General features: G+C 45.8%; 2 protein-coding genes across 2 annotated transcripts in view; both read left to right on the forward strand.

The window, feature by feature from the left end:
- tut7 (terminal uridylyl transferase 7) overlaps positions 1 to 3119 on the forward strand; it is a 56312-nt gene extending 53193 nt beyond the window's left edge. Inside the window, exons 27-29 of the mRNA XM_084456780.1 lie at positions 1154 to 1236; positions 1639 to 1711; positions 1805 to 3119. Coding sequence (XP_084312906.1) covers positions 1154 to 1236; positions 1639 to 1711; positions 1805 to 1863 — 215 coding nt within the window. The 3' untranslated portion in view covers positions 1864 to 3119. The remainder of the gene's footprint in view (positions 1 to 1153; positions 1237 to 1638; positions 1712 to 1804) is intronic.
- Positions 3120 to 8037: 4918 nt separating this feature from the next.
- isca1 (iron-sulfur cluster assembly 1) lies at positions 8038 to 12000 on the forward strand. The gene is made up of 4 exons (XM_084457630.1): positions 8038 to 8131; positions 9722 to 9775; positions 10022 to 10127; positions 10907 to 12000. Exons 1-4 carry the CDS (start codon positions 8051 to 8053, stop codon positions 11053 to 11055), a joined length of 390 nt encoding a protein of 129 aa, XP_084313756.1. The 5' UTR covers positions 8038 to 8050; the 3' UTR covers positions 11056 to 12000.
- Positions 12001 to 22201: the final 10201 nt, after the last annotated feature.

The following is a 22201-nucleotide window of genomic DNA, read 5'->3' on the forward strand; positions in this document are numbered from 1 at the left end:
GAGAGATGGACACACTGGTCCAACCAGAGAGAGAGAGATGGACACACTGGTCCAATCACAGAGAGAGAGAGATGGACACACTGGTCCAACCAGAGAGAGAGAGATGGACACACTGGTCCAATCAGAGAGATGGACACACTGGTCCAACCAGAGAGAGAGATGGACACACTGGTCCAATCAGAGAGAGAAAGATGGACACACTGGTCCAACCAGAGAGATGGACACACTGGTCCAATCAGAGAGAGAAAGATGGACACACTGGTCCAACCAGAGTAGCACAGGTGCGAGCGTCCACAGCAGAGCAGCACCTCTGGAAGTGACTGGAGTTGACAGGGTTTGTTGTTGTTGACTGGAGTTGACAGGGTTTGTTGTTGACGAGTTGACAGGGTTTGTTGTTGTTGACTGGAGTTGACAGGGTTTGTTGTTGACTGGAGTTGACAGGGTTTGTTGTTGTTGACTGGTGTTGATGGAGTTGTTGACTGGAGTTGACAGGGTTTGTTGTTGTCGGGTTGATGGAGTTTGTTGTTGACTGGAGTTAATAGGGTTTGTTGTTGACTGGAGTTGATAGGGTTTGTTGTTGTTGACTGGGGTTGATGGAGTTTGTTGTTGACTGGAATTAACAGGGTTTGTTGTTGACTGGAGTTGACAGGGTTTGTTGTTGACTGGAGTTGACAGGGTTTGTTGTTGTTGACTGGAGTTGATAGGGTTTGTTGTTGTTGACTGGGGTTGATGGAGTTTGTTGTTGACTGGAATTAACAGGGTTTGTTGTTGACTGGAGTTGACAGGGTTTGTTGTTGACTGGAGTTAACAGGGTTTGTTGTTGTTGACTGGAGTTGATAGGGTTTGTTGTTGTTGACTGGGGTTGATGGAGTTTGTTGTTGACTGGAATTAACAGGGTTTGTTGTTGACTGGAGTTGACAGGGTTTGTTGTTGACTGGAGTTGACAGGGTTTGTTGTTGTTGACTGGAGTTGACAGGGTTTGTTGTTGACTGGAGTTGACAGGGTTTGTTGTTGACTGGAGTTGACAGGGTTTGTTGTTGACTGGAGTTGACAGGGTTTGTTGTTGTTGACTGGAGTTGACAGGGTTTGTTGTTGTTGACTGGAGTTGACAGGGTTTGTTGTTGACTGGAGTTGACAGGTTTGTTTTTTTCAGGAAGTGCCAAAGCTGACAGCTCTTCATTTTCATCTCCTCCTTCTTCAAGCCACTTGAGGAATCTGAGAGAGAAAGACAAACAGGTATCATAGCTAAACATTTACACAAACAACACCTGCATACACAAAGACATTTACACAAACAACGACACTTGCATACACAAACACATTTACACAAGCAACACCTGCATACACACACACATTTACACAAGCAACACCTGCAGACACAAACACATTTACACAAGCAACACCTGCATACACAAACACATTTACACAAGCAACACCTGCATACACAAAGACATTTACACAAGCAACACCTGCATACACAAACACATTTACACAAGCAACACCTGCATACACAAACACATTTACACAAGCAACACCTGCATACACAAACACATTTACACAAGCAACACCTGCATACACAAACACATTTACACAAACACAGATTCTCATCCATCTTTTATGTTTATTTTATTTGTCTAGGGTTCGCCTCTACAGGAGGAGAAGCAGAAAAAGAAGAAGCAGCAGCAACATGTGGGGTTGAGTCCACAAGCAGGTGTGTGTTAATATATAGGCTACATTTAAGACTTGTGTAGTTTTTGTGAGCTCATCTGGTTGTCCAAATCTAGCTTGTGCTTGTCTGTTTTAGGCAGCCTAGCTAGCAAACACCTGGGCCGGTCTGGTCAGAGGAGGAGTCCAGTGGACTGAGGAGGACCAGAGAGATAAAGAGCAGCTCCTGTCTCACCCTCCCACTTCCTGGACCACAACTAGAGCTCTAAACAGGAACGCACCGTGAAGTGGAATCCCCAGGACTCCAAACCCCAGAATCCCCAGGACTCCAAACCCCAGAATCCCCTGGACTCCAAACCCCAGAATCCCCTGGACTCCAAACCCCAGAATCCCCTGGACTCCAAACCCCAGAATCCCCAGGACTCCAAACCCCAGAATCCCCAGGACTCCAAACCCCAGAATCCCCAGGACTCCAAACCCCCGAATCCCCAGGACTCCAAACCCCAGAATCCCCAGGACTCCAAACCCCAGAATCCCCAGGACTCCAAACCCCAGAATCCCCTGGACTCCAAACCCCAGAATCCCCTGGACTCCAAACCCCAGAATCCCCAGGACTCCAAACCCCAGGACACCAGTGGCTCATCCTGATGACGCCGAGGGCCTTTTTATGTTTTAAAACCTTTTTAAAAGAAAAAAGTCCACTTTATTTTAACAGACAAGCCATGATGCATGCTCACCATTACTTTGTTTACCTGGCTGAAATGGTTTTGTGTTTTAATTTTTATTTTTTTTAAATATAAAATAATTTGCTTGATTTGTCTTGTGCACTGACACCTGCCACCCCCACTCTCGTCTGGCCTGTGGGTCTGTGTGTGTCTGATCATCTCAGTCTACAGCTCCACCAATGAGGAATGGGGAAGATCCTCCTCAAAAATTAGGAAGAAAAAGTTGAACTAAGAAAGTATTTATTTGAGGAACTTGTGAATGTTGAAATACAACCACTCCATTACTGCATCAAATTGTTTGTTATGATGTATTCCATAGCTAAACATTTCATTATTGAATATTGTATTATGGCTTAATTATTGTTGAATAATATCGGTGAAAACCCAGTACCAACTGATATAGGTTTATTGATTTATTCAACGTTGTGGAAATGAAGCCTTCATACACTTAATTGTTGTCCCAAGGTAAAAGAGGAATGAGTGTGATTTTATTTTTTCCCCAGATAATGTTGTGGCCACAGTGTCTCTGGATGATCAGATGTTCAGCTGTATTTTTATGTTTTTATTTTATTTTACCAGAGGAGTCCATTGAGACCAGGGTCTCGTTTTCAATGGTGTCCTGGTTGCATAAACAAAAACAGACTTTAATAAAATAAATACAAAGACATCATACGTTTACACATTTAAATTGCTAAAACAAATGTGAGGCTTTGCCCCCTGGGAGGATTTTGCTGCTAGTATTCTGTCTGTAAGGTCTGCTTATCAAATAAACTTTTTTTTTTGTACATTTTTCCCCACACCATTTCAGTTGATAATTTGTAATTAAGATTGAGAGAGCGGTCATCCAGGTCATTGTTTTACAAGTTATTCCCTGGGTTGTGGATATTCACTCCATGCACATGACTTATACTCAGTGGCCACTTTATCTACCTCCACACCTATCTGGTACCAAATCACACCCCCTTTATCTATCTACCCACCTATCTGGTACCAAATCACACCCCCTTTATCTATCTACCCACCTATCTGGTACCAAATCACACCCCCTTTATCTATCTACCCACCTATCTGGTACCAAATCACACCCCCTTTATCTACCCACCTATCTGGTACCAAATCACACCCCCTTTATCTACCCACCTATCTGGTACCAAATCACACCCCCTTCTGCCTCCAGAACAGCCTGAATTCTTAGTGGCGTAGATTCAACAAGGTGCCCTTCTGCACACCACTGTTGTAAACTCGTGTTATTTGAGCATGTGTGGCTTTTCTGTCAGCTGATTAACAAGAACTGCTGCTCAATGGGTGATTTTTGTTTATCACACTATTTTCTGTAAAATATGATTCACTTTATTAATCCTCAGGGAGGAAATGTGGGCATCACAGCAGCAAGAACAACAGAGAATGTACAGAATAGAGCAAGAGTAAAACAAATATACATACAGGAGTCAAGAATATACATGGCACTGTTGTAATAGCCTGGAAGCCAGTCTCATCGTAAAAAAATAATTAAATGGTAGAGTCTGTATTTCCAGCTGCCCAGAGCGATTTGAGTGGGCGGGAGGAGTGTTACTTGTCTTGACAAACTCCTTCTGCCAGTGTAACAAAACATGGATCAAACTTTTGTCAAATCCTGTCGGAAGAACAGCAAAAACATATTTTCCGCTGACCAACTCTGCTAGTGCATACTCTTATTCTTCTTTAATTGTTTATATTAAGTCCATTTCTGCAATAACTGCACTTTTGGCTGTGTTTATTCTTCTAACGTTAACTTTACTGCTCGTTGCTTCATTCTACTAGCAGACTCCTGTAATATTTCTCCTCATCTACTCAAGACTCAAAATCTGTTTATTGCTATGTATACAGTATGGTTCACACACACACTATATGGACAAAAGTATTGGGCCAGTATTGGGCCTTTCTGTCAGTTTGAACCAGTCTGGCTGTTCTCTCCTCACCTACAGGAGTTTTTATGATATCCCATTCTAAATTCATAGGCATTCATATGGAGTTGATCCCCCCTTTGCAGCTATAACAGCTTCCACTCTTCTGGGAAGGCTTCCAATGAGATTTTGGAGTGTGTCTGTGGGATTTTTTGCCCATTCATCCAGAAGAGCATTGGTGAGGTCAGACACTGATGTTGGACGAGAGGGCCTAGCTCGCAATCTCCGTTCTAGTTCATCCCAAATATGTTCGATGGGGTTGAGGTCAGAGCTCTGTGCGGGCCAGTCAAGTTCTTCCACACCCACCTCACCCAACCATACCTTTATGGACCTTGCTTTGTGCACTGGGGCACAGTTAAGCTGGAAAAGAAAACGACCTTCCCCAAACTGTTCCCACAAAGTTGGTAAGCTGACCCATTAACATGTCCCTTGGCTGGAAGTAAGGGGCCTAGAAACCTAGACCCTAGGCCAACCCTAGAAAAACAACCCCACACCATTATCCCTCCTCCACCAAACTTGGTGTGTCCCAATACTTTTGTCCATATAGTGTACTTGGCTACAAACAGATCTTGAGTCTTGAGTAGATGATGAGAAATATTGTACAACAGGAGGCCGCTAGTAGGGAACCAATCAGGTACTGGGGGCGGAACAACAGTTAAAATGCAGTCTCCTGATTGGTGCCCCATTTTCTGGGAAACTCAAATCGTTCTGGGTGGCTGGAAATCAAGGCTGGAAATCCATCTCTCTGACCACTACTTCATGACCTAGTCCCTCTCCCTCCCCTCTTCCCCCATAATTCCTCAGCATGTGACGGAGCCCACACACAACAAGGGGCACAATCTGGACTTGATCATCACCAAAGGTCTGAATATTTCTAAGGTTGAGGTGTCTGATGTTGCGCTCTCTGATCATTCCTGTGTTTTCGTTGAGAGTACTATCTCCATGCACAGAAATGTTCAAACATGTCATCACAAAATGGTACATCACTGAAAACACCAGTGAAATATTTACTCAGGCTTTCTCATCCACACCTGCCCTCTCTTGGGTCTCAGTCAATGAGCTTGTGGATAATTTCAGTTATACAATTACAAATATTATTGATGCCATTGCACTCACTAAGGTGAAGGTGGTCTCTGGTAAGAAACAATCTCCATGGAGAAACGCTACGCTGGTCAGAATAGAAAAAAGAGAGTGATGAAAAGCTGAATGCAGAAAAACATCTCCATGTTCATTATGACATCTATACAGAGATTTAGCATTTAGAATTTGGAGCTGAGAAATGCACCGCAGTCCTTCTTTTCTGACATCATCACCAAAAACAATAATAATGCATGTGCCTTGTTTGCCACTGTTGATAGGCTGACAAACCCTCCTGTGTCAGTAGCCTCTGAACTTCTATCCACCAGGGCCTGCAATGAATTAGCCTCATTCTTCACTGACAAAATTCAGAAAATTAGACAAGCAGTCAGTGCCTCCATATCAGGTTCAGGATATGTGTTGTCCCAGTGTCCACTTAAAATCAATACCATGACACAATTTTATCCGATCAACCATAAAACCTGGAGGACATTATACAACGTCTGTAATCCTCCTGTTGCCTTCATATTCTGCCTACTTGTGCAGTGGAGAGTGGAGTAAAATGTATCTAACTGCACGGCCTCTGATTTACTACAACACATCTCTTCTTTCAGGTGTGTTCCCACAAACCCTGAAAACTGCAGTCGTCAAGCCACTCTTAAAAAATAATAATCTAGACACCTCACAAATGAACAATTATAGGCCCATATCAAACCTCCCGTTTTTAAGTAAAATAATTGAAAAAGCAGTTTTTCCAACAGCTGAAGAATTTCCTAGTACTGAAGGACAGAGACTACTTTGTGTCTACAGGCAATTACAAATCTAGCGGACAAAAATTCCCCAAGGCTCCATTCTGGGGCCTCTTCTGTTCAACATTTACATGCTCCCACTAACTCAAATTATGGAAAACAACAAAATATGTTACCACAGCTATGCAGATGACACAAATTTATATCACCATATCACCAGGAGACTATAATCCCATAGAAGTGCTGAGTAAGTGCATTCAACAAATCAACAATTGGATGTGCCAGAACTTTCTTCAACTTTGCAAGGTGATGAAAGTGTACTGGTACAATCCCTTAATGGTGAGATTCTACCACCATGTTTTATCATTGCTTATAAATGCCCGGTAGATTAGTGTTAGCCCTATGTTGCTAGCTATATTAGCGTTAGCCCTATGTTGCTAGCTATGGCTTCGGTAGGGATTTTGATAGCTTCTTCATACTATTATCATGTAATCTCTGGTTATAGGCTATTGGTAGCTAAGAGTAACTGCACTTTGTTTGATTTGTAAGTTCATTACGTTCTGTCGTCCAAGTAGGCTATGATTTAGTCCATGTTCTTCTTAGTTGGCTACAACGTGTATTACCGGTGATAGACTGCATTCACCATTTTCGGCCACGTGAGAGCAGCAACAGGCTTATTAGATGTGTTCCTTGTTCAGTTTCAGCAATTCAATGAGTATTTGAGTTAGGCTATTTAGTTATTTGTTTAAGTGTTTCTGTTATATATTATATTTCTTTATAATTTCAGAGACCACACACTCACTGTATGTTTATGTAAGTGAAGCGAATTGAAAGGTCAAATAATGCTTATTAATTGTTTAAAAAGTAGTAATATTGTCAAAATACTGAGGAAAGCTCAAGTATGCTCTCCTCTCGCTTAAGAAACTGGGCTACATTGTGATTTGTCATTTGTGTTTGTCACTGGATGTTATAGAAGTTATGTAAAAATGTGGCTACCTGGTGGTGCTATGTCAGTTATTGAATTAATGTGCAGTAATTGAACATTTGAAATACTCCTGTTTTTAAATTATACCTACACTTTAGGTGTCTCAGTAATTACCCATTATATATTAGGCTATACTTTGAAATTGAACCAATTGCAGCAAAATAGCTAACGTTACAGGAATCATCAGTGTACTGTAACTGCTTTAACCACTGACTGCTACCATTAATGTTATAGAAGCTGCTGCTAGTTGTTGTGAGCTCATGAGCTAACTGGCTATATCGCTCTTATTGTGCTGGATTAGCATTGGAAGCATTGGAACTGATGTGTTCAGGCGACAAGTCCTATCTTAATTTATCAGACATTATTTCATGTCATTTCAATTCACAGCTATTTCAGTGGAGTGACTAGCTTCTGTCCGACCAGTCCTGAACAGAAACAAGCCAGCCACGCACATAAGCCAGGCTGGGCCTGGCCTGGTTTCCCTCTACTCTACATCTCTGGGTTGTTATTCGCTCGTCATGGCTTCTCAAAACTCAAGTGGTTTATTGCTTAAATATTAACTTTTATCCACTCCATGGCTTTAATGAAATCCCAATCAAATGCAATTCTAGTTTGTTGAATAAAATGTGCAGAAAAGTATTCTATAAAAATATTAAAAACTCAGTATATGATTCTGATATTTTCTTCGGAGCCATTAAACCTTTGAAACGACCTCTCTGATGACCTCTCATTCTGAAGCGTGTACAGGTGTGGGCGGGCCGTGGGGTTACAATACATCGCTATTGGTTGAAGTGCCTGTCAGTCACGTTTTCACCCAATAGTAAACCGGCTTGCAGGACCGAGGAGCTGTCCGCTGCGGCGCACATGCGCAGTGTGTGGTGTTGTCACTAGACTGCAGGGTTTAACATGTCTGCCTCCGTGGTCAGGGCGACCGTGCGGGCGGTCAGTAAGAGAAAGATATTAGCCACAAGAGCGGCACTAACATTGGTGAGTGTTTTAATAATCTATATAATATAAATTAGTAGATAAGTACGGAATGACCTTGTCCTGTTATTCTACATGGTCCTGCGTGCTAAAGTAGCATATCTCAGTTAGCACGCAGCTAGACAGCTAGCACGCTAGTGAGGAGGTCCTGTATTATTAACTAGCCAGTCACTATGGCTAGGAGGACTAGATCACATAGCTGGCTAGCAGGACTAGATCACATAGCTGGCTAGCAGGACTAGATCACATAGCTGGCTAGCAGGACTAGATCACATAGCTGGCTAGCAGGACTAGATCACATAGCTGGCTAGCAGGACTAGATCACATAGCTGGCTAGCAGGACTAGATCACATAGCTGGCTAGCAGGACTAGATCACAGAGCTGGCTAGCAGGACTAGATCACATAGCTCAGTAGGTGTATTTAGATTGTAGGGTGAGGGAGTCATGGGGTCAGGTTTGGCTAGTTGGTATTGTAGGGTTAGGGAGTCATGGGGTCAGGGTTGGCTAGCTCACGGTGGTATTGTAGGGTTAGGGAGTCATGGGGTCAGGGTTGGCTAGCTCACGGTGGTATTGTAGGGTTAGGGAGTCATGGGGTAAGGGTTGGCTAGCTCACGGTGGTATTGTAGGGTGAGGGAGTCATGGGGTAAGGGTTGGCTAGCTAACCTTGGTATTGTAGGGTGAGGGAGTCATGGGGTAAGGGTTGGCTAGCTCACGGTGGTATTGTAGGGTGAGGGAGTCATGGGGTAAGGGTTGGCTAGCTCACGGTGGTATTGTAGGGTGAGGGAGTCATGGGGTAAGGGTTGGCTAGCTCACGGTGGTATTGTAGGGTGAGGGAGTCATGGGGTAAGGGTTGGCTAGTTGGTATTGTAGGGTTAGGGAGTCATGGGGTAAGGGTTGGCTAGTTGGTATTGTAGGGTGAGGGAGTCATGGGGTAAGGGTTGGCTAGCTCACGGTGGTATTGTAGGGTGAGGGAGTGTACGTTGCCTATCAGTGAACATGAACCGTTAGATAAGTGCCTCTACTGTGGTGTGATTAGCTGCTCAGTGTTTCAGTTTACTTGTAATTGTAATGAAAACCGCAGCAGCCCGCAGATTCCACGACAACAGGTCAGCCATGATGATGTAATGAACGTGTGGCCAGCCACAACAACACTACAACACTAGCTCAAAAACAGATAAAAGTTTCTGCTGAATGACCAAATTGTAAATTATATAAATTATGTAATAGTTGACAGATGGGGTTTGGGGAAGGAAACACCTGGGCTAGCTGGTTAAGGAAGTACACAGAACACACACTAACACGCACGCACACACACACGGAGGACAGGCGATGATCGCACAAGCTTTAAGGGATTAGGCTAGTCCTCAGAAAAAAGTGCCTGTCATTGTGCGCTGTTTCTCCATAGTGCTCATAGGGCGAGGGCAGATACGCTGCCTGCTACGGGAAATGCCTCATCAGAAGTGTGGTAAACAGGTCTGGCCGTCAGGGACCTAGCTGCAAGGAATAGCCCAGATTCTCTACTCTGTCATCTGGATTCTTTAGTGGCTGTGATGTGGTTGTTTATGGTTGTTAATTCGCCTGCATCTCCTTCAGACTCCCACTGCAGTGAACAGGATTAGGATGCTGCTGAAAGACAAGCCTGAGTGTGTGAGTAACCAGCGGACCTTATTTAACCTCACCTTATTGACCTTTATGAATGGAAGAGCAGGGCCCTGGCAGGAGTGAATGAAGGAGCAGGGCCCTGGCAGGAGTGAATGAAGGAGCAGGGCCCTGGCAGGAGTGAATGAGAGAGCAGGGCCCTGGCAGGAGTGAATGGAAGAGCAGGGCCCTGGCAGGAGTGAATGAAGGAGCAGGGCCCTGGCAGGAGTGTAATAGCGTCTGGTCTGTGCACAGATTGGTATGAAGGTGGGGGTTCGGACGCGCGGCTGTAATGGGCTGACCTACACCCTGGACTACACCACATCCAAGGGCCAGGCGGACGAGGAGGTGCTGCAGGATGGTGAGACATTCCTGCCCAACATGGCCGTGGTGTTACTCTCTAAACCACGCCCTCATCTGCCCAACATGGCCGTGGGGTTACTCTCTAAACCACGCCCTCATCTGCCCAACATGGCCGTGGTGTTACTCTCTAAACCACGCCCTCATCTGCCCAACATGGCCGTGGTGTTACTCTCTAAACCACGCCCTCATCTGCCCAACATGGCCGTGGTGTTACTCTCTAAACCACGCCCTCATCTGCCCAACATGGCCGTGGGGTTACTCTCTAAACCACGCCCTCATCTGCCCAACATGGCCGTGGTGTTACTCTCTAAACCACGCCCTCATCTGCCCAACATGGCCGTGGTGTTACTCTCTAAACCACGCCCTCATCTGCCCAACATGGCCGTGGTGTTACACTCTCAACTCCATTCGTGAAGGTTGTCTTCTGTGACTGATCCTCTCCTGTGGTTCCATATAAGACGTACTGTCACACTGGTCGCGGCCACCATGTCAAAGCCGTCCCAGCTGTGCACTTCTCTTGAAGTCTATTTTGTCTCCATCAGTGGCGTGTTCTCAACTCCAAACCTGGGCTATGTTGCTGTTTGCACCTCTGAATTCAACATGGCTGGCGTTTCTGTCTGCCACACAGGAAACAGAGTTCCCTGTGCTTCTGGGAGGCTGCTGCACCATAATTGCGATGAGCATTTAATTTACCACCATAACACTGTAGTAAAGAAATGTTTATGTAGCCGAGATCTATCAGTGAAACGTTTGTAATGAGTGTGCATCTCTTTCTAGGAGTGAGAGTGTTCATAGAGAAGAAAGCCCAGCTGACTCTTCTGGGAACAGAAATGGACTTTGTGGAAACAAAGCTCTCCAGCGAGTTTGTCTTCAACAACCCCAACATCAAGGGCACCTGTGGCTGTGGAGAGAGCTTCAACATCTGAGCATCACAGGGCCTCCCGTCACACACAAGCACACACACACACACACACACACACACACACACACACACACACACACCTTCCCTACCCGGAGGCCCGTGAATAAAAGACTAAGTGAAGGAGTCGGACAAATTGGAATTATCTGGGAAGTGGATGTGCCTGCACTGCTGCTACTGCTGCCCCTTAGACAGACACACACACACTCGCGCACACACACACACACACACACACGCGCGCGCGCACACACACACACAGACACACCTCCTTTGCTGTATAATAGCATGCTGAGTTCGGCTATGTTATTCGAGCCACCAATAGACCCTCAAAGGTCCTTGAAAATATTAACCCTTCAAATGTGTCTCGTCTCTCTATGAGTATGCAGTATCATGGACTTCACCAGATAAACATAGTTCTTCCTTAAATTAAAAGGTTCATGGAGCTGCCTGTTGATGAAGCCCTATCATAGACAACACCAGAGCTGGTCAAGTCTCCCTCGACGTCTAAATGGTTTGTCAGCGGTCAACAAAGCCCAGTGTCAATGACCATCAGCACCACAACCACACCTAAGCCCACCTTCCACGTCAACAACGTTTGTCATACAGTATGTACCAGATGCAGGTACCAGATGCAGGTTCAGTGTGCAGTGACATGCTTCCAAATGAGCCCCTGGCACAGCAGATCATCATCGGTGGTCCACAGACAGCAGAGCTAGTCCGTCTACAGAATGCACACACAGTGCCGTTGGAACTGATTTTGCAGTTTGTACATTTTAATTTTATTTGCTTGTTTGAATCACAGAGTATACGTATGTATGTATAAAGAATGTACAGTTCTCTTAAACCGCAATATAACGCACAAATCACATAACCCTCATATGAATATATGAGGGTTATGTTGATTATTTCTTAGTTTTGGTTGAGCCAGAGCAACAATGTGTTTATAGAGACAGTGTGCTAGCTTTGCCATTATGTGTCTCTGTACAGTTGTGAAATATCTAGAATAAATGGGTTTAAAGTGAACTATGTGGTGGTTATTTGATTAACTTGTACTGAGCTACAAATTCAGTTTTGTGTTATGGTAGAACTGCTTAGTAAGAACTGACAGTGAATGTGGTATGTACTGTATATCTCAAAATCTCTGCTAAGAACCTTCACAACGCATGTCAGTGTGACCAAACCTGACCCAATCTCACTATGACATCAGAGGTGAGTCACACATGATGCCTGGCCTCACAGTCGTGCCCCATTCCCAGCACACCACTGCTCCTCTGACCCACTGACACCACGGGTAGGCGCTGTTTCATATCAGCTCAGGGATTGATAAGAGTGGATGGCTGAAATAATGAGTTATTTACTGGAGATAAAGAAGGTCGTTCCTGATCTATCTGGTCGTGCCAGATATCTCCGTCCTTTCAGCGCTTAATGGTATATTTCACATGAGCTGCTGTCATAGAAAGCTTAAGAGTGACATTAGGTTCTGCAGTCTGGCTGTAACTGGCCCTGATAACTTCCCCTCTACTATTGTTCTTCACAGAAAGCAAAGCTGAAAGTGAGGTTGGGCCATTATGATTCAGTCAATACAATTAACATTCACCTAAACATAAAAACACCATTGCAACAGCAGTAATGAAGTGTTGTTGGGTTCTAGTCCACCTGTAGTTTTGCTCTTTCACCATCATGGCCGGTCACCTGGATCTGCAGAGGAAGTGGCCATGTGCAGAGACAGAGGCAACTGTGAAAATGACTGAGAGAATTTCATGGTTGACCCCTCAGACACAGTGGACCATGGGCAACCAGAGGAAGAAGAAAGATGGCAACCTCAGAGATTCCTATGGATTTAAAGTATGAAAAAGTGTTTTTGTGTGTTTCAAATTTGGAAAGAACAACTTCCCATCCAGAGTTGCCATTTGTGGTTTATTGAGTCACATTGTTATCTTCCATCCTGCAGATGTCTGAACTGTTCAGCCACCTACCAGTGAAGAGGACTCTCACTAGTGGGGAGCGACCAACCAGCCCCACCCTCCAGACCTCCCCCACCCCCCCTGCAGTCCGGGGCGATGTGCGCTCCAGAGCCCTCCTCCCAGACTGCATCCGGAGACTCTCTGAGGCCCGCTGCAGGAGGCAGTGCCACCAGAGACCCTCCTCCACACCCAACCCCGCCCCCGCCCCGACCCCCACCCAGCTCACCCGCCCAGGAAAGGAGTCACCTGATTGGTTCTTCCTGCCCTATCTGGTGGCAAGAGAGGCTGAGCTACGCTGTGATTCGCTCTCCTCTGTCAAGGATCTGTTGCAGAAGGGGGAGTTGTGTCCAGATATTCTAGGGGTGCATGAGTGGACAGAGCGAAGGTCGAGTGAACCCTGGAGGAAGGCTCCTGTCTCAACGATTTCTATCCAGCCAGGTCAGATATGATGAGACTTAGAGGCAGTACTAATCCAGCCAGGTCAGATATGATGAGACTGAGAGGCAGTACTAATCCAGCCAGGTCAGATATGATGAGACTTAGAGGCAGTACTGATCCAGCCAGGTCAGATATGATGAGACTGAGAGGCAGTACTAATCCAGCCAGGTCAAATATGAGACTGAGAGGCAGTACTGATCCAGCCAGGTCAAATATGAGACTGAGAGGCAGTACTAATCCAGCCAGGTCAGATATGATGAGACTGAGAGGCAGTACTAATCCAGCTAGGTCAGATATGATGAGACTGAGAGGCAGTACTAATCCAGCCAGGTCAGATATGATGAGACTGAGAGGCAGTACTAATCCAGCTAGGTCAGATATGATGAGACTGAGAGGCAGTACTAATCCAGCCAGGTCAGATATGATGAGACTGAGAGGCAGTACTGATCTTGTGTCTGTCACAACATGGCACAAATGATTCCAGATCTGTGTAAGTAAATCAGAGCCCGTTTAGAGAATCTGCATGTAGCTAACTCTGAATCATCTACTACAGTCTTACTGTAACTCTGAATCATTCACTACAGTCTTACTGTAACTCTGAATCATCTACTACAGTCTTACTGTAACACTGAATCATTCACTACTCTCTGCCCCATCATGGTGGACATTATCAATTCCTCACTCGAATCTGGCATAGTAGCCACCAGTTTCAAAACTACCTCAGTCACCCCCATCCTCAAAAAGCCTGGTCACGGGGGGCTCACACGCTTGCGTTTGATGCGTGTCCGTCAACGTATGGCGGAAGGCGTGTCTGCCGCACGCAACAACAACCAATCACATTGGCCAAAACTGCGCTCGCAACAGCCAGTAGATTATCCGATCCTGCTAGCGCGAACTATTTTGAAAACCCACCCGGCTTTTCGTTTAGTGCTCTCATGGATGCTAATCTGGTCGAACGTGTGCCGATCGTCTATGCATTGTGGTTGAGGCAACGTGAACGTGGTGCCCGCAGGTATTGGGTACATCCTATCCTGCAAACAAACAGCGATTGTCCTCCATCTTGGTATCGAAAAATGTGAAAATCCCGCCTTGCGATGACGTCTTTCTCCGTCAAGACATCTGATTGGTCGGCAGCTCCAGCAACGCATCTGAAAGTTGAACATTTCTCAACTTTCGACGCTAGCAACGCAACGGGACAACAACGGAACCAGAATGCCATTCGGCTGCAGCCACTGAAAGTGAATGGCATCCGTCGATGTTGACACATCAAATGCAAGCGTGTGAGCAGCCCGTAACAACCGGCTGATCTCCAACCTTAGTTTCCTCAGTGAAATCCTGGAAAGAGCAGTTGCCGCCCAACTCCATCAGCACATGTCCAACCATGAGCTCTATGAGACCCTCCAATCTGGCTTCAGAACACACCACAGCACAGAGACTGCCCTAATAAAGATCACCAACCATCTCCTCATCGCTGTTGACTCCGGCCACATCAGCATCCTTATCCTTCTTGACCTCGCGGCAGCCTTTGACACAGTCTCCCATTCTATCCTCCTCAACCGCCTATCCAACCACCTAGGCCTCACCAGTACAGCTCTCTCCTGGTTCCAGTCGTACCTCTCCAATAGGAAACAGTTTGTCACCATTAATGGCTCCAGCTTCCTCCCAGCCCGTTAACCAAGGCGTGACTCAAGGCTCTGTGCTTGGACCCCTCCTCTTCACCATTTACATGCTCCCCCCTCGGTCGGATCATCTGCCATCACAGCCTGAACTTCCACGGCTATGCTGATGACACTCAACTGTATCTCAGCCCTACACCATCCACTCAGCTCCCCCCACAGTCCCTTGTCAACTGCCTGCACGAAATAAAAAATATGGATGACTTCCAACCTATTCCAACTCAACTGTAAAAAAACAGAGCTCATGGTTGTGGCACCCAAGGCGCTGCTCCGGAAGGTTGGACATTTTCTTCTCCAGGTAGACGGCTGCTCCATGTCTCCATCTCCTGAAGTCCGCAACCTGGGTGTCATTCTGGACTCCACCCTCTCCTACCAATCACACATTGAATCCATCACGATATCTGCCTTCTTCCACCTATAAAACATCTCCAGACTTCGGCCGTCACTCTCGGACTCTGTCACTGAGACCCTCATCCATGCCTTCATCACCTCCCGCCTGGACTACTGCAATGGAGTCCTGTTCGGGGTACCCAGTAAAACCCTGGACAGGCTCCAGTATGTGCAGAACTCAGCCGCCAGGGTTCTCACCCACACCAAGCCCTGGCAGCACATCACCCCCACCCTCATCCAACTCCACTGGCTTCCAATTAAGTCCCGCATCTCCTACAAACTCCTCCTTCCCACCTATAAATCCCTCTTTGCTCTTGCCCCTCAGTACCTATCTGACCTCCACCAACATGCTCCATCCCGGAGCCTGCGGTCCTCGGACACGGGTCTGCTCTCCATCCCCCACACCAGCCTGCCAACCTTTGGAGACAGAGCCTTCAGTGTGGCCCCACCCTCTGGACCTCTCTCCCCTCAGAGATACACCGCCCTAACACCCCCCTCCCTCTGGAACTCTCTCCCCTCAGGGATATGTATTGCCCCAACCCTGGACACCTTCAAATCAGCCCTCAAAACCCATCTGTTCAACAAGGCTTTTGGCCTGTAGTTGGTTAGGTAGTTAGCTAGTAATTAGTCAGCCAGTTAGTTAGTTAGATAGTTGTCTGTTTTTTAGTTAACTAGTCAGTTAGTTTGTTAGTTAGCTAGCTAGTTAGTTAGTTAGCTAGTTAGTTTAGTTAGCTAGTTAGCCAGTTAGTGTGTTGCTTTGTTCTGGTCTGTGTGCTATCTGTCTTGTCTCTTTCTTTGACTATGTAAAGCGTCCTTGGGTCTCGTGAAAGGCGCTATATAAATTAAATGTATTATTAGGTTACAGATTACACTATTTCTTTTAGTTTTTTAATAATTTAACTTTTAATAGTATTTTTTGTGCCATTGAAACTGCTGGTGGAATGTTCAGTATCATTATGTTTTTAGAGTGGTGGCAGCTGTTGCTTTGAAAATATTCACACATTTTGTAAACTGCTGGCACTCCTACAGTTTTGAAAGCTCACACACGTATTATACATCAAAACGTTCACACAACTGTGCTGATTCGTACAATGTACTGTAAGTATCTAAGTTGTGTGACTTATAGTTTTCACGGTATGACGATTTGTTCGGCAACTGTGCTCCCCATTGAAACGTATGGTGCCGGACTAACTTTTGAGCAGCTAATTTTGCATTTTTACCCCTTTTCTAACTTGTCGCCATGCCTACAGTTTTAACAGCTCATACACATATTATACATCAAAATGTTCACACAACTGTGCTGATTCGTACAATGTAAGTATCTAAGCTGTGTGACTTACCGTTTTTGAGAATTGACGATTTGTTCGGCAACTGCGCTCCCCATTTAAACATATGGTGCCGCACTAACTTTTGAGCTGCTAATTTTGCATTTTTACCCTTTTTCTAACTTGTCACCATGCCTACAGTGTTTAAGCTGTACGGACATATTATACATAGAAATGTTCTGCACGTTCTCAGGATTCCTATGGTATCAATATTTAAGCTGTAACATTTATAGTTTTCGCGATAGAGCTGTCTGAAGCGGACCATGTCTAGGATCAGAGTGTCAGTTGGGATTAGAGTGTTGGCAGCTGTTGCTTTTTTTGAATTTGTGTGCATGTGCAGCCTCTCTTAAAGATACAGGCACCCTATTATAACTAATGTGGTAGCACAGAACTCAGCCAAAGTGGAATAGAGACTCATGATCTTCACTGGTGGGGGCCGGTGGAGATCAGGATAGTCTCATCAGGCTAGCACAGAAAAAAATAAAATTAATACTGAAACTAAAACTAAGCATTTTCAAAAAAAAACTAGCAACTAAAATTAAACTAATTCAAACTAAACTGAAATTGAAAACCTAAAGTTAAAATGATGAAAATAAAAACGAATGAAAAAAGCAAAACCATTATAACCTTGGTACTGCGTGTGTGTGTGTGTACTTCAGGTGTGACGAGTGAACGATACTTTGAGGATCTCAGGAACCTGCAGAGGAAGCTGTTCCAGGGGCTCCTGTGGAGGTCGGCCAACCCCCCTCTATCCAGGACCTCAGGGTTAGAGTCACCTCTATCCAGGACCTCAGGGCTAGAGTCACCACTATCCAGGACCTCAGGGCTAGAGTCACCTCTATCCAGGACCTCAGGGCTAGAGTCACCTCTATCCAGGACCTCAGGGCTAGAGTCACCTCTATCCAGGACCTCAGGGCTAGAGTCACCACTACCCTAATCTGAGTACCCTGAAGCTCTTGATGTGTCAAAAACGTCTGAGAAAAATTTTTGATATTCGTGGACACCAATGAGAAGACTTGGATTTTAAACGCAAAATATGAAGTTGCCCACGCAGTCAGCGGGCTGTGTGGGGAGGCTGATTTGGCCTCGCAGCTTCGAGTCCAGCTGTCGGTAGCATATCTGGCACAGATAGTGTGATTTAGGCTACTTGGACTTTCCTCCATTTTAACTCACTTCACAGAGTTGGCTGGCTACAGTTTTGTATTTTTCTGGGCTGGATGAGTTTTTCATTTAGTCCTGACTATACACTCCTGATGACATTACTTTCAAATGCATGTGGATTTATGTTTGGTTGTTTTCTTGCAGACCAGCGCTGCCCAGGACCTTACGCACCATCAGCCTCAGACCCACCGTCAACGCCAGCTCCCTGCGCTGCTCCCCCCCGCTCGCCTGCCACAAGCACATCATCCACCCTGCCTTCCCATCGCCCCCATCAACACACACATAACACACTTACAACTCATACACACACACATATACTCATTATATACACACATATACAGTACACACACATACACAACACATATACACACATATAACACAGACCAGTTCATCAATATGATCTTGTATTCAGACTTATTTCAGTAGCGTAGCAGCCTGGAGGTTTGTGTGTGTGCGTATATGTGCTGTATGTGTGTATGTGTTGTATGTGTATATATGTTATATGTGTATATGTGTTATATGTCTTTATATCTGTATATGTGTTATATGTCATATGTGTGTATGTGTTATATGTTATAACACAGGCTTCTGCACCATTGGTCATTAATAAACCTTGAGATCATGAGAAACATTTTTTTTCAGCTGTCATTTTCCTTGTTTCAGGTCTTGGTTCGTCTTCTTTAGCAGGGCGGTACACTATGTGCGTGGGGTTTGTGTGTGTGTGTGTGTGCACGCATGCACGCACGCACTCACACACACACGCGCGTGCATCCGTCCGTCCATGCGTGCATTTGTTGAGTGTTTCACATTTCACGGATATTTCACTTGCGTTTTCTGTGGTTAGTGTGATGTGGACTGTGGTTAGTGTTGGGCTTGTGTGTGAGTGTATGTGGACTGTGGTTAGTGTTGGGCTTGTGTGTGAGTGTATGTGGACTGTGGTTAGTGTTGGGCTTGTGTGTGAGTGTATCTGGACTGTGGTTAGTGTTGGGCTTGTGTGTGAGTGATGTGGACTGTGGTTAGTGTTGGGCTTGTGTGTGAGTGTATGTGGACTCACTCAGCAGGTGTTTCTGTGTGTGTTTAGACGCGCCTCATCTCCCCAGAGAGCCGGCTGCTCTAATGTCTCCCTGAGCTGAGATGACCTGGCGCCCATCAGGCTTCTGCTTCTCATAAACACTATAATGACGACACTGTCAGACTGGAGAACCACTTACAGCCGCTCTGCGTCTGAGGGAGCAGCGTGTTCAGTCAGTCTGACCTTTACTGTGGGGCTCATCATCCTCCAGCCAGCGCCGTCATCACTCCACAGGGAGGGGCGGATGAGTCCCATCCTTCTCATTTAATCTGGGCAGCAAACTGTTGTTATTTGAAAAGAGGACAAACAAGGAAACATATTGTGAAACCCCCTTTGTGAAGATAATAGACTCTACCCTTACTTTGAAGTAGAGCTGCTTTGATGTGAGGGGGGTTGAGCTGAGCAGTGCTTTATATGGCCACTGGAGGGGGCTCTCCACTAACATGCAATAACATTCACCCATTCAAAGGCTCTGCAGAGGCATAAACCAGTGCCTTAACCATTTTTCTAAAACAACTAATTTGTCCTCAGTCTCAAGGAACACTGCAGTGCAATGTGGCCTTTATGTAGGTGTGTGCGGAACGTGGCCAGACAGAACCACATGTTCCTGCATCAGAAGTGAAAGTAGCGCTGGGGCCCGAACCCTGACCCTCTCTGCCAGCTCATGGCAGTCGGTAGGGCAAAGTCCCAGGTCAGAGTCCCAGGTCAGAGTGACTGGCAGAGTCTTTCTATCACACAAGCACATTGACGCAAGAGAGACAAACAGACTAAATTCAAATTGACACACTCAAGAACACAATTTTCGCTCTCTGCTCTCTCTCTACTTCATACCTTCCCCTCCTTCTTCCCACCCATCTCTCTCCTCTCCCCCCTGTCTCTCCTTTCCACTCTCTCTCCTCTCCCCTCTCTCCTCTCTCTCTCTCCTCTCCTCTATCTCCTCTCGCCCCTCTCTCCTCTCCCCTCTCTCTCCTTTCCCCTCTCTCTCTCCTCTGCCCTCTCTCCCCTCTCTCCCCTCTCTCTCTCCTCTCCCCTCTCCTCTGCCCTCTCTCCCCTCTCTCTCTCCTCTCTCTCTCTCCTCTCTCTCCTCTATCTCCTCTCGCCCCTCTCTCCTCTCCCCTCTCTCTCCTTTCCCCTCTCTCTCCTTTCCCCTCTCTCTCTCCTCTGCCCTCTCTCCCCTCTCTCTCTCCTCTGCCCTCTCTCCCCTCTCTTCCCTCTCCCTCTCCTCTGCCCTCTCTCCCCTCTCTTCCCTCTCTCTCTCCTCTGCCCTCTCTCCTCTCCCCTCTCTCTCCTCTCTCTCTCTCTCCTCTCCCCTCTCCCTCTCCTCTGCCCTCTCTCTCCTCTCTCTCTCCTCTGCCCTCTCCCTCTCCTCTGCCCTCTCTCCCCTCTCTCTCCCCTCTCTCTCTCCTCTGCCCTCTCCCTCTCCTCTGCCCTCTCTCCCCTCTCTTCCCTCTCTCTCTCCTCTCCCCTCTGCCCTCTCTCCTCTGCCCTCTCTCCTCTGCCCTCTCTCCCCTCTCTTCCCTCTCTCTCTCCTCTCCCCTCTCCCTCTCCTCTGCCCTCTCTCCCCTCTCTCTCTCCTCTCCCTCTCCTCTGCCCTCTCTCCTCTCCCCTCTCTCTCCTCTCTCTCTCCTCTCCCCTCTTTAATCTCTCTCTCCTTTCCCCTCTCTCTCTCCTCTTCCCTCTCTCTCTCAATTAACAATTGTTATACTAAGATCCCCGTAAAAAATGGGAAGAGAGAAAAAATAAATCATCATATAATTCATAACATTTAAGGAAATAGAAAACAATAAAACAATAAACCCTTGCTCTGCTCGAATGTGTGTTTGTGAGAGGTTGTGGAGTGTTTGTGTGTGCATGCATGTGTGTGTGTGTGTATGTTTGTGTTTGTTTTTGTGTGATGTTGGTGTGTGTGTGTGTGTTGATATTGTTATATTAGTAAGACCAAGGGATTACTCAAAATGAACAGATCACTTTTAACAAACATAAAAATAAAACAAAACGTATAATAAAATGATCACTATTAACAGATATTACGGATACATATCAGCTGTGATTGTGTGTGTGTGTGTGTGTGAGAGTGTAAGTGTGTGTTTGCGTCAAGATATTGTCATACAGTATTCATGTTTAATCGTGTGTCTCTCAGTTTGTCATGTGGTCACATATCTCTCAGCTAGGTGTGCTGTGTGTCCCTCCTAATAGGATTTGTAGTTTCTCATTTTCATCTAACTCTGTGAAGTGTGGCACCAACAAATTAAATTTATTAATTCTAATATTAATTAGTTCTCATATTCTTATATTTGTCACATTTTAAGAGTATTCTGTTCTCATATTTTTAGATTTGTTACATTCTCTCTCCTCTCTCTCTCTCCTCTCCCCTCTCTTTAATCTCTCCTCTCTCTCCTCTTCCCTCTCTCTCCTCTCCCCTCTCTCCTCTCACCTCTCTTTAATCTCTCCTCTCTCTCTCCCCTCTCTCCTCTCTCTCTCCTCTCCCCTCTCTCCTCTCACCTCTCTTTAATCTCTCCTCTCTCTCCTCTCCCCTCTCTCTCTCTTCTCCCCTCTCTTTCCTCTCTCTCCTCTCCCCTCTCTCTCTCCTCTCCCCTCTCTCCTCCCTCTCTCTCTCCTCTCCCCTCCCTCTCCCTCCCTCTCTCTCTCTCTCTCCTCCCCGTCTGAACTGAGCTGAATGAGTGGACCAGAGGAGGGGCTGAGCACCACAGACCAGACGCCTCAGCTGAGCAGGACTGAACCACAGACCAGACGCCTCAGCTGAGCAGGACTGAACCACAGACCAGACGCCTCAGCTGAGCAGGACTGAACCACAGACTGACCACATAGTGACCAACTGGCTGAAGACAGCTTCAACAGGAGGGACAGAAGGGACACTTCATACAGGTGACTTCATCCATTTACTTTGATGAGGAGAAATATCAAAACTACCTTTAAAAAAAAACTTGTATCAGTGTGATTAAATAATCTCAATATGATGCACAGTGGAAGATAAAAGGACAGAAAATGATCATAGAAAAGTATGTTTAACTCTATTATCTGATGCAATGTTCAGATAATCTCTAGTTTCAAATGATTACAAAAATAACTATATATTTATTACTCCCCATATTTTCTCTGAGTGGAG

This window comes from Borostomias antarcticus (genome assembly GCF_949987555.1).
Source record: "Borostomias antarcticus genome assembly, chromosome: 23".
NCBI classification, from domain to species: Eukaryota; Metazoa; Chordata; class Actinopteri; order Stomiiformes; family Stomiidae; genus Borostomias; species Borostomias antarcticus.